Here is a 12,846-nt window from a genome sequence, read left to right on the forward strand (position 1 = left end):
TGCAAGGACAGGGACAGAGGGAAAAAGAACTTATTTACCTTTTCAAATGCAGCCAGAAGAACATGGGCATGACCTGTCACCTCAACCACCACTGCAAAAATAGAAAGAGCAGTTCTGGTTAAACCTTGAAAACAGCACAAGCATAAAGCTACCCCAAGCTGCATTTTAGTCTGTTCACAATTTCTGAACTGCCATCTGTTCTATTTTCATCTCCTCTTGCAATTTAAAACTTTTCTTATCTTGTCATCTTGCACTCCTGCAGAGCAAGAACAAAACCCTGCTGGGCTCTATGGTGGGCCCCATACAGACATGCCTTCCTTATCTTGGATGCTCCAAACTATCCCACTTGGTTTTCAGAGGCTGGAAAGGGAAAGTAAAACAAAGCGCTCAGTGGGACTCTGCTCTCCCCTTAAATTTCTGGTTTTAATTACCTGAAGTGATCACAGAGATTAATAAATCCATCTGGTTTAACTGCAGTTGGCAGCACTTCCAGCCCTGTTATTTATCACTTTATTTCACTCTAATCTGACAAGCTCATAAAACATTTATTTCTTATACCAATTTTGGACATGAAACATCTCTGTCCAGTTCTCTGATCTTTTTTCCCCAAAGACAATCATCATGCCTCCCCTTTTCCAAACTCAAGGCTTCCCTCTGAATCCAACAGCACTGAGAAGGGGCTGCCAGAGGTTTCAGTATTGCATCCATGACTCCAAAAGCAAATATGGAATAGAAGCAGCTGAGGTACAATCCCAGTCTCTTTTGGCTCAAGGCTCTAAGGTTCTGTTCAGCTCCAACTGGTTGGACCCTTTTGCTTAATTATGTTCAGACTCATCATATGGAAACGGAAGACAGAGGCCCTGGAGGAGTCACGGAGGGAAGGGAAGGCATGTATCCACCTTGCCCTGCCTGGACCAACAAGTACCTGGGCTGTGCTCAGCACACGCAGAAGAGGTGGCAGAAACTATCATCAGCTCTGTACCAGAAAGTTAACAGCTGAAGGAGGCAACTCCTGAGTTGTCTAAAAGGGAGAAGAGCTCAGCAGCTTCCACTGGGCCTCCAGAACAGCAGAGACAAGAGGAACCATTCACTGGACTACAGCACAAAGATCAGGTTTGGGAACAGCAGCAGATGGGAGAAGAGAGTCCATGCCTGCAGATTTGATGGTAACCAAGACTTCACGTGGCAATTTGGGTGCAATTGGGAACATAATGGCATACAGAAAAGAGGGCTAAAACCGGGAATTCATCTGCTTGCTCCCCCCATTGCCAGCCAAGAGCAAGGCTGCTCCAGCTTACTCAATACATGAAATTCAGGACTCTCCCTGCAGCAAATAGCCAAGAGATAACAGGCATCGCTTCCCTTCATATCCTCCATGGCATTCAAGCAGCGTGTGTGGCTGGAGCTGTGCAGCACTTTCCCTCCCCACAGGGTTTCTGTACCTTTCCCTGAGAGCCATCCTGCTGGCAGCAATGCGAGAGGGCTAACACTGCAAGCTCACATTCTCCAAGGCACGCACGCATCTCCTGTCAGAATTTGGTCCAAACCAACATCTCACTGACTGCTATTTTAACTTGCCATTCGATTTTATTTAACACAAGCAGTTACAGGCCAGCTGTAATTTTCCAGGTGCTCCAAACACACAAGGCCAGCTCCTTCCAGGCCCAGCAGTTAAAAAAAGAACCAAAATACACAACAGTTTTCTCAAATCTTGCTCAAATGTCACATATTTTTGTGCTGATATTCTCTCCAGGAGAGGATTTAAAAGCAATTGCCTTTCCAGGTTATTAAAATAGATGACAGGACACTACTGGCTAAGCCTGGCATGGTATGTGCATAAATGTATGTTTCCCATGCTGCCTCCTGTTCTATTTTTGGTCCTTCTAGGCATGCCCAATATTAGAAAGTACAAATACCTTGCCAAAAGCTCCATAAACAGAGGGAGGTGTTTTATATTTATGGTCAAGAAATATACATTTATGTCAACTTTACTAACAGTGCCTGAAATCACTAAAAATAGATGCACTTTAGAAATAGTTTCCTCTATGTTGCACTGTGCTTTGTTAGTCACACTTTAAATTGGTTGATCCAATTTAAATTGGTTCTATTTTAATGTGCTTGGAGGACTGTAAAATCAGACAATGAGTTTCTGGGCAATTTCACATCTATAAGAAAAGAAACTGAGCAAGTGACTGCACTAAACAGTGCAATGAACAATGGATTTTTTTCCTTTCTAATTATTCTTCTATTTTGTACAAGACATTACAAATACCAGAAGTGAAATGCTGTCCTGCTGACCACATCAGGCCCTGGCTTTAGAGAACACGAGTTCGTTGTGTGCTTTTCATTGCTGATGCTTAGAACAAGTGCAAACACACAGAGCCCAAAAGCACACTCCCTCTAAGGAAAATACAGTGGAAGGTGAGTAACAATCTAAACATTTACTGGACTTCCCCCTCCAAAATGCCAATGTGCTTTAAAAACAATTAACAATATTATTTCTTATCAAAGGTTATGCTCTTTTATTGTAACCATTCAGCACCCTTCAGAAGAATCAGGAGAATTTTAAACTGATGGAGGAGGCTGTATCTGGTTGAACAGTGGCCTAAGTGTTTGAAGCCATCTTTTTCTCTGACCATTCCTAGGGGAAGGCCCACACTACAGATAGCTATAGGTTTTATGAAGACAACTTACCCATCAAAGATGGGAAAAAGACCAACTCCCTTCTTGCCTTATAAACTGCAAATGCAAAACCCAAAGAGAAAGGAAGTAATCTGCTTTGATTTGTTCCTGGCATTGGTGGCAGAGCCAGGAGCTCGCCAAAACACTACTCCAACACTAAATACCTGGCCATTTTTCCTGTAAAAAATTGAGGCTGTTTTTAAAAGCATGTTTTTATGTAAGAACCCATGGTTAGCTGGGCCCTTTTAATACAGGGAAGTTAAGGTGAAATTCTGAAATATTTTTGTTCTGGAAAGGTTCCCCAAGCCTTTGCTACAAGTAAAACGTTTTCATCGTTGCAAAATAAGGCCTGAACTGAAGGAGTCACATAACCTCAAAGAGAGCTAGATGACCATGGGAGCACACCACCACCATATGCTTACCATCTCCTTCATCCACTACCGCTCGGATGACCACAGGGAACACACCACGATCCAAGTCAAAGTTCAGCTGAGGGAAAGAAATGAGATGAGGTTAGACAATTCACACCAGGCTTGCCTGAAAACAACGCTCAAGATGGTGGTAACATCAGGCGAATGAAAGCACCTTCTGACCCAGCCCATGGTCTCAAAATGACACAAAAGAGCAGGAGGATTTAAAATTCAGGCACCAACTTTCAAAGGGAGTCAACCAGAATAACTACAACATATATATGTGTCCCTTTCCATGGCGGGGGGGTGGAATCAGATGATCTTTCAGGTCTCTTCCAACCCTAACCATTCTGTGATTCTATGATATACTGGTTATAGCACAGCAGTACACATTATTGCTCCCTACACCAAAAAAGAAATCCTGAGTCTGTATGAAGTTCCTGAAGACAAAGAAAAATCTGCAAAACTTCAAGCTCACACAACAGTTTAAGGAAACACCCAACTGATTTCCATCTCTTGGCATGTTATGAAATTCAGGTCCTTGACCTTCTAATTGTCGAGAGTGAAAATTTAAGATCTCACTTGAGTGCAAGGAAAACAGACTCAATTTCTTCCTTTGCCTTGCACTTCATTAAAGCACTTCGAAAGCTCCATGTCATTTTACAAACACAAGAAAAATGCAACTTTATAAACACTATCCTATGCCAGGAACGGAAGTGGCTCAGAGACTGGATTTCTGGTGGTTTTTTCAATTACTGGCTTGGATTTTGAGAGGAGAAGCTGTCATTTCACCAGGTAGTCTGTTTTCAGTTTTCCAGTGAAAACTGAGACCCAATTCGAAGCGCCACAGCACCGCTCAGGAAGTGCTTCAGGGCCCCCCTCACTTCCCCGCAGCCCCAGCATCATGTGCAGCATGATTTTGTCCAGCTAGTCCCTCAAAAGATAAACTATCAAGATATCTATTGGCATTGGCACAAATGGCAACCCAGAACACGCAGACTGGAGGGAAGGTAACCCTCACCATGAGCTTTAACATAGTTGAAAATATTCCTCCTCAAATGAATTACAACCTGAAAGTTCATCCTGAAATGAATGATAACAGTACACTGGGAGACAATATACCTGGTGAACCACCAGCCAAGTATGTCATAGCCATTAGCCACATGACTGCACCTCTGCCAAGAGCTGCAGGCACATGCTTTGGACTGCAACAGCTCACCAGCCTTCCACACGAGGTGCAGGGGAAGAGGGGACTGCAGTTCTGCTGCTCTTCTGTCCATAGCTGCATGCTCCTCATGCAGGTTACTTGCCTTTGGAAACAAGCAGCTTCTGCAGCGCGTTCTGGAAGTGATTCTCAGCTGCCTAACAAAGCTTTGCACACACACATCCTTTCAAATGGGATTCCAAACAGGTATGTGCTGGAAGACCTTATGATTTGACCAAGCTAGTCTTCAAGCCTGAGGGACTCTGATTTTCATCCTCTGTATGAGAGTTTTACATTTTATTCCTCTTTTAAACTACCAGAATCTATTCTCTTTCCAGAACAGCAGAGTAACAAAGCAAACACAAAAATCTCATTTAACCACTCAGTATTTGTTATAGAAGAGTCTCATTGAGCCACTATTTTCCAGCCTGCATTTTTGAACCGTTATGGCATGCCACAGAGGGAAAATTCATCGAGGACAACTGATTAAAATTGCTGAAAGAAGCTTATGGTTTTGCTTTGCTTCCTGCTCTGATTTATTGCAGTACGACAACAGTTACTGTTTGTCAATTTGAAGGGAAAGTCGCATCACAGATTTGTGGTTGCTTTACGACAAACTTTCGCATTCTCAAACAAAAGGCCTCTTTAAGGGTCCAATTCACATTCATTTTTAGAGACCTGAAAACAACTGCCTCAACACAAGCCATACGCTGTAACTTGCAAGCAAACAATATATTATGAAGACATAGTAAACTTTTATAAAGCTTTCCACATAACAACACAACAGAGCATTATTTTCCCTTCTGTTGGCCAGCCAAGAACTACATCATATGCAAGTATTACACTGAGCAAAAACGTGAAGTAAATCTGGGGTTTTTGGACACCACCAATAACAATGCTGGAAAGCAATCTGAAGCATGCAATTGTACACAGCTGAGTGATAACACTCTGCCAGCTCTCTCAGGTGTAAGTGCTGCATTTCAGTGGCCACTTAAAATTTAGCCGTATGCATTTTACTTGACTTGAGAGGACAAGGATTGATATGGACATAGAGCCAAAACAGAAGAAGAAACTCTTCTGAATCACAGTGCTTGTTCCACATTACCTCCACGACCAGAGCTCCCAGTAACACCAATGAAAAAAAGGGGAGACAGAAGATGCAGCAGAATCAAGCAAAGGGAGCTAGCATCTCTCCCTGTAAGCTGTCAAAGGGACGTGACTTTAGTACTTGAGTTAAAACCTTGCTGGCAGGAACAAAAGTGAAAATTAGGCTTCTCAATTCTTTAAGAAGAAAGGGATCTGAGCTCCTACTTTCCAGCTCTCTCAGATGACAGAAGGGGTTGAAAAGCAGCTCTTCCAGGCTTTTGTAGGCTGAACTTGTGAAATCACATATTGGCAGAGAAGCCAAGACATCAGGAGACCAGACTCTGCAGGCTTTTGGTAACCGCCATGGCATTTGTTGAGGCACGGGACTGATTATGGTTATAACTGTAACTTCAAGACAATAGCTATTCAATCTTTTCAAAATACATGAAAGATTGCTTTTTTCCTTCTTTTTTTTTTCTTTGTTTCTTTCTTCCTCTTTTTTTTTTTTTTTTTTAAATAGGTGGAGTTATCTATCGGGTTTCACTTATACAACACTCTTACACAGGCTTGGGTCAGGAAACGAACACTGTATCATAGCTGATCTGGGATAGGGGTCCACAGGAACAAATACATTAGCAGTAGCTGCAGTCGAGCCCCTCTGCATCAGGAATCTCTTACAGCAGACCTGCACAGAGCAGGGGAAAGATCAAGGCCTCCCTGCCCTGCATCACATGCAGGGAAAGCCCTTGGGCCAAAGCTCAGAGGCTCAAGAAGCAGTGACTGCCTGGTTTGAAATTTTGCAAAGATACCAAAATTAATAGGATTCCACAGATCTTGCTATGTAGTAAAAGCCACAGAGCTTAATTAAAAACAAGCCCTCCTTTGTTTGCAGTTATGGGTTAAAATAAAAGGAGGAAAAGCATTCCCTTATTCACCAATAATGCACCAGTGTGAATCTGCCCCAGAAGGGAGAGTATCCCCCCACCTCACTGTACTGCTACATTCAGTAATGCAAGATGTAGCCCTTAAACAACAGTCTTCTAGAGCAGTAATCTCCAAACTATTTTGACTGTTCATCCAATCAGTGTAAAATTTTGAGAATGTACTCCCAAAAGATGTGTATTTATTATTTATAAGATGTATATGAGTACTATTGAAGTTCCTCCTGCACCCCAGTGAGTTGTCTTGCATGCACCCTGCTTTGGAGACCTCTATTCCAGAGGACCAGCCGAAAAAAAAAACCAAAACCCAAATAAAACCCCCACCAAAACAGAGAGATCAAGACAGTCATTTGTTCCCAGGAGCTCTTTGGCTGTCAGGGAGAGGAAGGCTGAGGAGTGGCAGGTTCCTCCAGGAAGGGCTCCAGTGCCAATCTCTGCAGTCTCCCTCCTACACCAGACGCTGGGATGCCAGATGATCAGTGATACCAAAAGTTGCTTCTTTGGGTTTCTTCCCTGTTTGCCTGATCTGCCTGCCAAGTTCCCATACAGTGTTCATACCTGCTCCTCCTGTGGCCCCATTCATCTCAGACCCACAAAACATGCCATGGCAGCTGGGAAAGGGTGTCCTACAGCCATAACTTCATGGCACTAAATGGAGTCCAGTGCTTCTGGGACAATAAGCTTGTGAGAAGAAGGGGACACTGGGAAAACACTTACCTCATCATCCTTCCAGTCTGAGAAATCAATCTTGAAGGAAGGCAAGGAGAATTGCTGGCTTACCCCTCTCTTGTAATGAACCGTCTCCGACTGCAGAGAGGGATTCTTTGTGCTGTATCTGAAGAAAGGGGGGGAAAGAAAACTTGCTGTAACAAGTGATTGCTCTCGGCTAGGCTCTCATTCATTCCTGCCTGTCCACCTTTCAGGAATCACAAGTGGCAGCTCTAAGAGGCAGAGCTGGCAAGGACTGGCAGCCATTCAGTGGGAATACAGAAAAGGAAGGGGAAGGTCAAAGCAAGAAGGTGAGCACAGGGAAGGGAAAGCAGCGCAGACAGGCAAGGTCTGATGGGTCCATACTGACCTGCCTGGGAACACCAGGTGTCAGAGGAGTACAGTGGGGTGCAGCAGCCTGGCAAAGGCTGGCTCACTAAATCCACGGCCCAGGCAACGCTGGCTTTCAGCCCAGCACACAGTTTTACTTTCTGCAGGGAACCCAGGAAGAAGCAGCAATGATCTAACAGTGGGAACACACAACCCAACACAGTGGTGAAAGCTCTCCTGTGCCTCTGCAGGACAGCTCTGCAGTGAGAAATGCTTGCTTGGCTCACCACCATCCTGGTAAGCAAGAGCCATTCCAATTCACTCCTCTATTCTTTGTGTGCTTCCCCAGAGGTGTTGCAGGGCAACCAACATCACCGGACACACACCAACCAGTCCCCGATGCTGGCCACCTAGAGAAGAGTCACAATTCCACTGTCTTGAGGTCCAACACTGAAACACCAGCACTGCTATGCTGGGATGAACATCTCTGGCATGGGACCATAGCTACCATCCAGCATCTTCTGCATCCAGAGCCCTGTCTGCCCCAGGAGAGACCTTTCACTGCCCACTGACTGTCAATATGATGCACAGTGGGCTTCACTGGCAAAACAGGATCAGGAAGTTTTCACGCCTTTCTGGAGGGTGATTTCCGAGCTGGATGTGCACAGCCAATTCTGCCATGGGAGAGGAGGCAGCAAACTGCAAAACAGGATGGGAACATCTGAGGCTGTTTTTACCACCAAAGCCTTTCCTGTTGAGCTACCAACCATGTGTTCAGAGCACGTTGACAAACCCAAGAGAAAGTGAGAGATCCCTTGCCCAAGAGGCTTACACTACAGAAACAACAACCTCCCCTGGCATAGTGACGAGACAGGTCTAGCTCCAGCTCAACAAGACAGGCAGCCAGTCACAGTAATGGCATGTTATCTCGTCTGCACACTAACCATCACTTCCTAAACAGCATTTCACACGGTCAGACTGAGAGCGTGCTGGCCTGCAGCCACTGCACACTGAACAGCTAACAAGCTTGAAGCCTTGTTGACTCTTCAAACTTGATTGCCACTGTTCTTGATAGAGCAGACAGCCCAGCGCCACGCTCCAGGTACAGGTGTCACATTAGCACCAGGAACTTCAGGCTGAGGTTTTGCTTAATTCAACTTGGGATGTCACACCGGATCCCCTACAACCAGCTCCTCACATCTTGCTGATCCCATTTGTCAGAGAATACATGGGCAAGTTCTACTGCCAGTCCTGCAACGGAGACAACAGCCGAGGAGATCGAGGCATTTGCTGTGGCAGAGTCAGTGCAGAGCCCTGTCAAGCAGAGCGTGCACAGAGGCAAAGAAAAGAGAATCCTTGCTTGAAAAACACTATTCAGTACTTTCGAGGACATTCAGCTCTTCTGAAACACAGACACAGCCTACAAATCACCAGGGACATAAGCAAAGGTTGGAAGCTCCAAGTTCCTTTGGCCTAGCTACACTTTGTGGAGGAGTGCAGCACACCAGAAGGGGATGGCAATACACAGCTTTTCTACATCCAAGGTAATGCCTCCTGGTTTCTGTAAGCTGGCAGCAAGAGGGCTGGGCAGCTCGCTGCCAGAGGGGGTGAAGCAAAATCCGTGGGAAAAGCCCATGGGGCAGAGTCAACCAAGAACTGCAGAACTGAGCATTACACCAGAGATGTGAAGTCTGGGCTGGAGGATGGCAGAGGTGATTAGAGAGGACATGTCTGAACCTTAAAACTCAGCTTTAAGCGATGCTGTGAGTGAAAACTTGACACTCAAGAGCTACAGCTCACAGAGCCAGCGGGCTGCCCTCCTGGGCTCAGGCCAGCCAGCACACAGCCTTAAAGCACAATGATTAGGATGCATTTTGCAGCTGAAGGATAAGAACCTGGATACCAGAAGATGATGAATATTTATTAATTCCCCTCAAACCCAAGGAGAAAAACTCAGGCTCTGCACTGGCATGAACTGCTGCCTTTCTCTGGAAAGTGAGTGTAGTTCCTGAACCCTCTGAGGATCCAGAAGTTTTATCAAGTGTTACAAGATCCATGTTAAATTCTGGAAGGCCATGATGAACGCCGGGTTCACCACGTGCACTCTGCTTTCCTGCCGAGGCAGGTACATTATGTTATTTATGCCAATACCTTACCCTTAAAGACCATTCTGTACTGCTCTGAAATAGTGCTGTTTTACTAGAAGGTCTCACTCCACCCTTTGCATTTAAAGCATAGTGTGGGAGAGATCAGAATGACAGGTCTTTTATGTGTGAATTACAGAGTGAGCAATTGAGTGAAGTTTTATTTACTGAGTTGTCAAGCACAATGAATAGAGCAAGCTTGTATCTAGCTCCTTCTGCGGTACTCTCAAAGCTTCCCAGCTCTGCAGAGAAGCACAATTCTCCTTCTACAGCTGGCAAAGCAGGGGATGGAAGAGCGACTTATCTAAGGTGACAGCAAGTCAGGAACCCACTGGAAATAAAGTGCAGGGGAGAGTGGAGCTTTGGAAAGGGTGTAAACATGCTTATGATGCGTGCCAGGAAAGGCAGAGGACCTGCACTTACAGCACCAGAAGCTCAAGCCAGTCTACAATGGGAAAACAAGCAACCCTGTTCCAAGGAGGACAGGGTAGAACAATACTCTTGTAGACTTGCTGATCTCACTATCCCTGAGAAAAGAAATAAACAAGGTACATAGATTTTCTGAGCTGAAGAGTATGACAAAAACATCAAGGAGGCTTCCCCAAGTGAACCAAGTGGGCCTTATTCCTCAGACTGTGTCACTGCCTAGGCCCCACTGCCAAACCTTGTATCAGGCTTGGATCTGAACACCCAGACAATGCTGGGGACCAGCAGCCAGTGCTGAGGCTGCCAAGCACCAGCGAGACGAGGGCCTGGTGAACTCCCTGGAAGTGCTGACCCCAGACTGTCACAGAGATCAGTCACTTCTCTGAGGTGATGTACAGGATCCACTGCACGAGTACACCCTCCTCATGCTGCACAGCAGCACAACTTGGCAAGCTGTTACAAAGCAAGTATCCTGCATATTAGTGTCTAAGTGGACTCTAGCCACCCCCAGCCCTTTTCATTGGCATCTGGTGTATTTATAAGTGTTCTACTCCCTGCCTATGCTGCTGTGGGTTTACAGCGAACAGCAGTGGAGAAGCTCTGTGGAGTTACGGAGATGTATTACAGACAAGGAAAGCATGTATTAAGAATAAAGGATAGCAGAGAAGCAATGCGCTGCCTCTCCCTGCATAAAGGCTGAAATCTGAATGTTTGGGCTGCTATTTCTCAGACTGCACCAGGCCAGGTCTCCATCAGACAGATCTAACAAAACCACCTTGCAAGCACTGGCAGCCCAGGACACTGGAGAAGTGGGGTCTGTCTTATTAGATCAGGACCAAACAGAAATCCTCAGTCACATCTTTTTGAACCTCTTCCTTTGCTCAGGTACCTGACAGCATGAGAATCACCAATAACACGAGGTACCACACTGCTGACTGCAGCAGCAGCCCCCATCTCTGTCCTCAGGATCCATGCAGCCTGTCTCCTCCTGTAGCTCTTTGACACACCTGTACTCCCACAAAGCGAAGCTTACACTCCACACTGACTCCTTCCTCCCCCACACCAAAGCCTTACACCCCACCAAAACCAGCCGTGTATCAGAGAACCAGCAAACAATAAGCCCTGTGACTATAGCACAGTGATTTCTGAAAGAACAGGAAACAAACTAAACTAAACTATTCCCCAGAATCACTCCTCCATCATCACCTGAGAAGTACTCACTACCTGCACAGAGAAACTCAGCCTGTGGCTCAGTCTTCTCCCTGTAGGCAGTCCAGACTTGCTACTGGGCACCTGCAGACCTTAAGTAGCACCCAAGCCACCAGTGGCATACTAGTGTTCAGGAACCTCTGGCTATGCATGTACCAACATGTAGCATGTTGCTACATGCTCACTGGAGATGCAGCATGAACATGTGGGGATGTTCCCCCTCTCGCGCATGTCCTCAGTGCCTGGGGAAGTTCTCGGCAGGGTGCCAGTCCCAACTCATGCAGACTTCCTCACTGCTGTGTTCCTCAGCTCCGCTTGGCACTGGAGCTGCCTTGGACAATCGAAAGATGATTTCTGTTACCACAAGCACGTTGGGACCCCTGACCAAGCAAGGATCCTAGCCAGCTTGCCTCAGGGTTATGCAGAGCACTGTCCAAACCTCATTCCTTAGAGAAAAGCAGGATGCACAGCAATGTTTCCCCAAGGTACCATTTTGACTAGTAACGGCTGAGAGACAGTCTGTGCTTTGAAGAGACTGTGAACAAAATGAGAGAGTTCTCTTTCTTTCGCAACAGCTGTGCACATTGCATGGCAATCTGCAGTGAGCTGAGGACAAGGCAGAGTTACATGAAAGCTTTGGAGGGTACTCAGGAACCAATTCTTCCACTACTGCAGCCTGTGACTGCCTGGCAGGCTCCACGTCCTCTTACGGGTGATAAGGAGGGAGCTAGTCATGTTCTGCTGTCATTCAAAGGGGGCAGAAGTTGATGTGGAGCAAGCACAGTGGCCCTGCTCTCTCTCCCACCCGCTCACTCCCCTTTCATTTTGGGCCAGGATCTCAGGTCAACATTTGGGGAACAGGGAAGTTGATTTGTTGGAACTAGATGATCTTAAGGTCCTTTCCAACCCTAATCATTCTATGATTCTATATGATTAACAAGTGTCTCAACTCAAAGTGATTTTTGTTGGTAACAGAAGCACTACCAAAATATAGGAAGGTCACAGCCGTGGGTCCCAGAGCTAGACAAGACCCAGCCCATAGAGGCTCCCACAGAGAGCATGGAGGTTTACCAAGTGCTAAGTTGGTGCATTGCAGTACCTGCCAGTCTTCTCCTCCTGTTTCCTCCAAAGACCAAGTTTCCACTCCAGGCTAGGAGGAAACAAACACCTCAGCATGCAGCTGAAGCCCTGCAGAGGTCTGCCTTTAGCTGCTGAACTGACTGATGAGAGCACCGGGCTCACGACTCCAGACAGGCTTCAAAGCTGGCAGCTTACACAACAGCTACACAGAGCACACACAAGGCCAGAACTCTTATTAAAGACAGAGGGTTTGTCTGTTCAGTGAAATCTATAGAATTTAGCTCTCCAGCCTGTGAACTCTGCACACCACAGCGTTCCCTTGGGGACTGGTGTCTGCCTGGATCAAAACGGGCTTCGGCTGTAAAGGCTTGTGCCTAGCAAAAAACAGCGCTCGCCTCTGATTTCTTCACACAGAAGGAATCTCCCTGCACAAAGAATTCATATTAATCACCACAGTCCACAGCCAAAAGCAGCAAGAGCACCTTTCAAAGGCCCTGAATAAAGAGCGGCTATTAAATAACCAAAGGAATATCTGAGTGCCTCTGCCTCTCCTACACAAGCTTTAGTGAAAACAGCCATGCGCCGAGCTACCCGTTTCAGTTAGATTTCATTTTGTGAAGCAACTA

General features: G+C 46.0%; 1 protein-coding gene across 3 annotated transcripts in view; it reads right to left on the bottom strand.

Annotated features, from left to right (window-relative positions):
- MGRN1 (mahogunin ring finger 1) overlaps positions 1 to 12,846 on the bottom strand; it is a 55,919-nt gene that overhangs the window by 19,625 nt on the left and 23,448 nt on the right. For all 3 annotated transcript variants that reach the window (XM_030484794.2, XM_030484793.1, XM_030484795.1), the window contains exons 5-7: positions 7,041 to 7,158; positions 3,105 to 3,171; positions 39 to 91 (exon numbers count right to left, since the gene is read on the bottom strand). In XM_030484794.2, the coding sequence (XP_030340654.1) occupies positions 39 to 91; positions 3,105 to 3,171; positions 7,041 to 7,158 (238 nt within the window). The remainder of the gene's footprint in view (positions 1 to 38; positions 92 to 3,104; positions 3,172 to 7,040; positions 7,159 to 12,846) is intronic.

This window comes from Strigops habroptila, chromosome 4 (genome assembly GCF_004027225.2).
Source record: "Strigops habroptila isolate Jane chromosome 4, bStrHab1.2.pri, whole genome shotgun sequence".
Classification (NCBI taxonomy): domain Eukaryota; kingdom Metazoa; phylum Chordata; class Aves; order Psittaciformes; family Psittacidae; genus Strigops; species Strigops habroptila.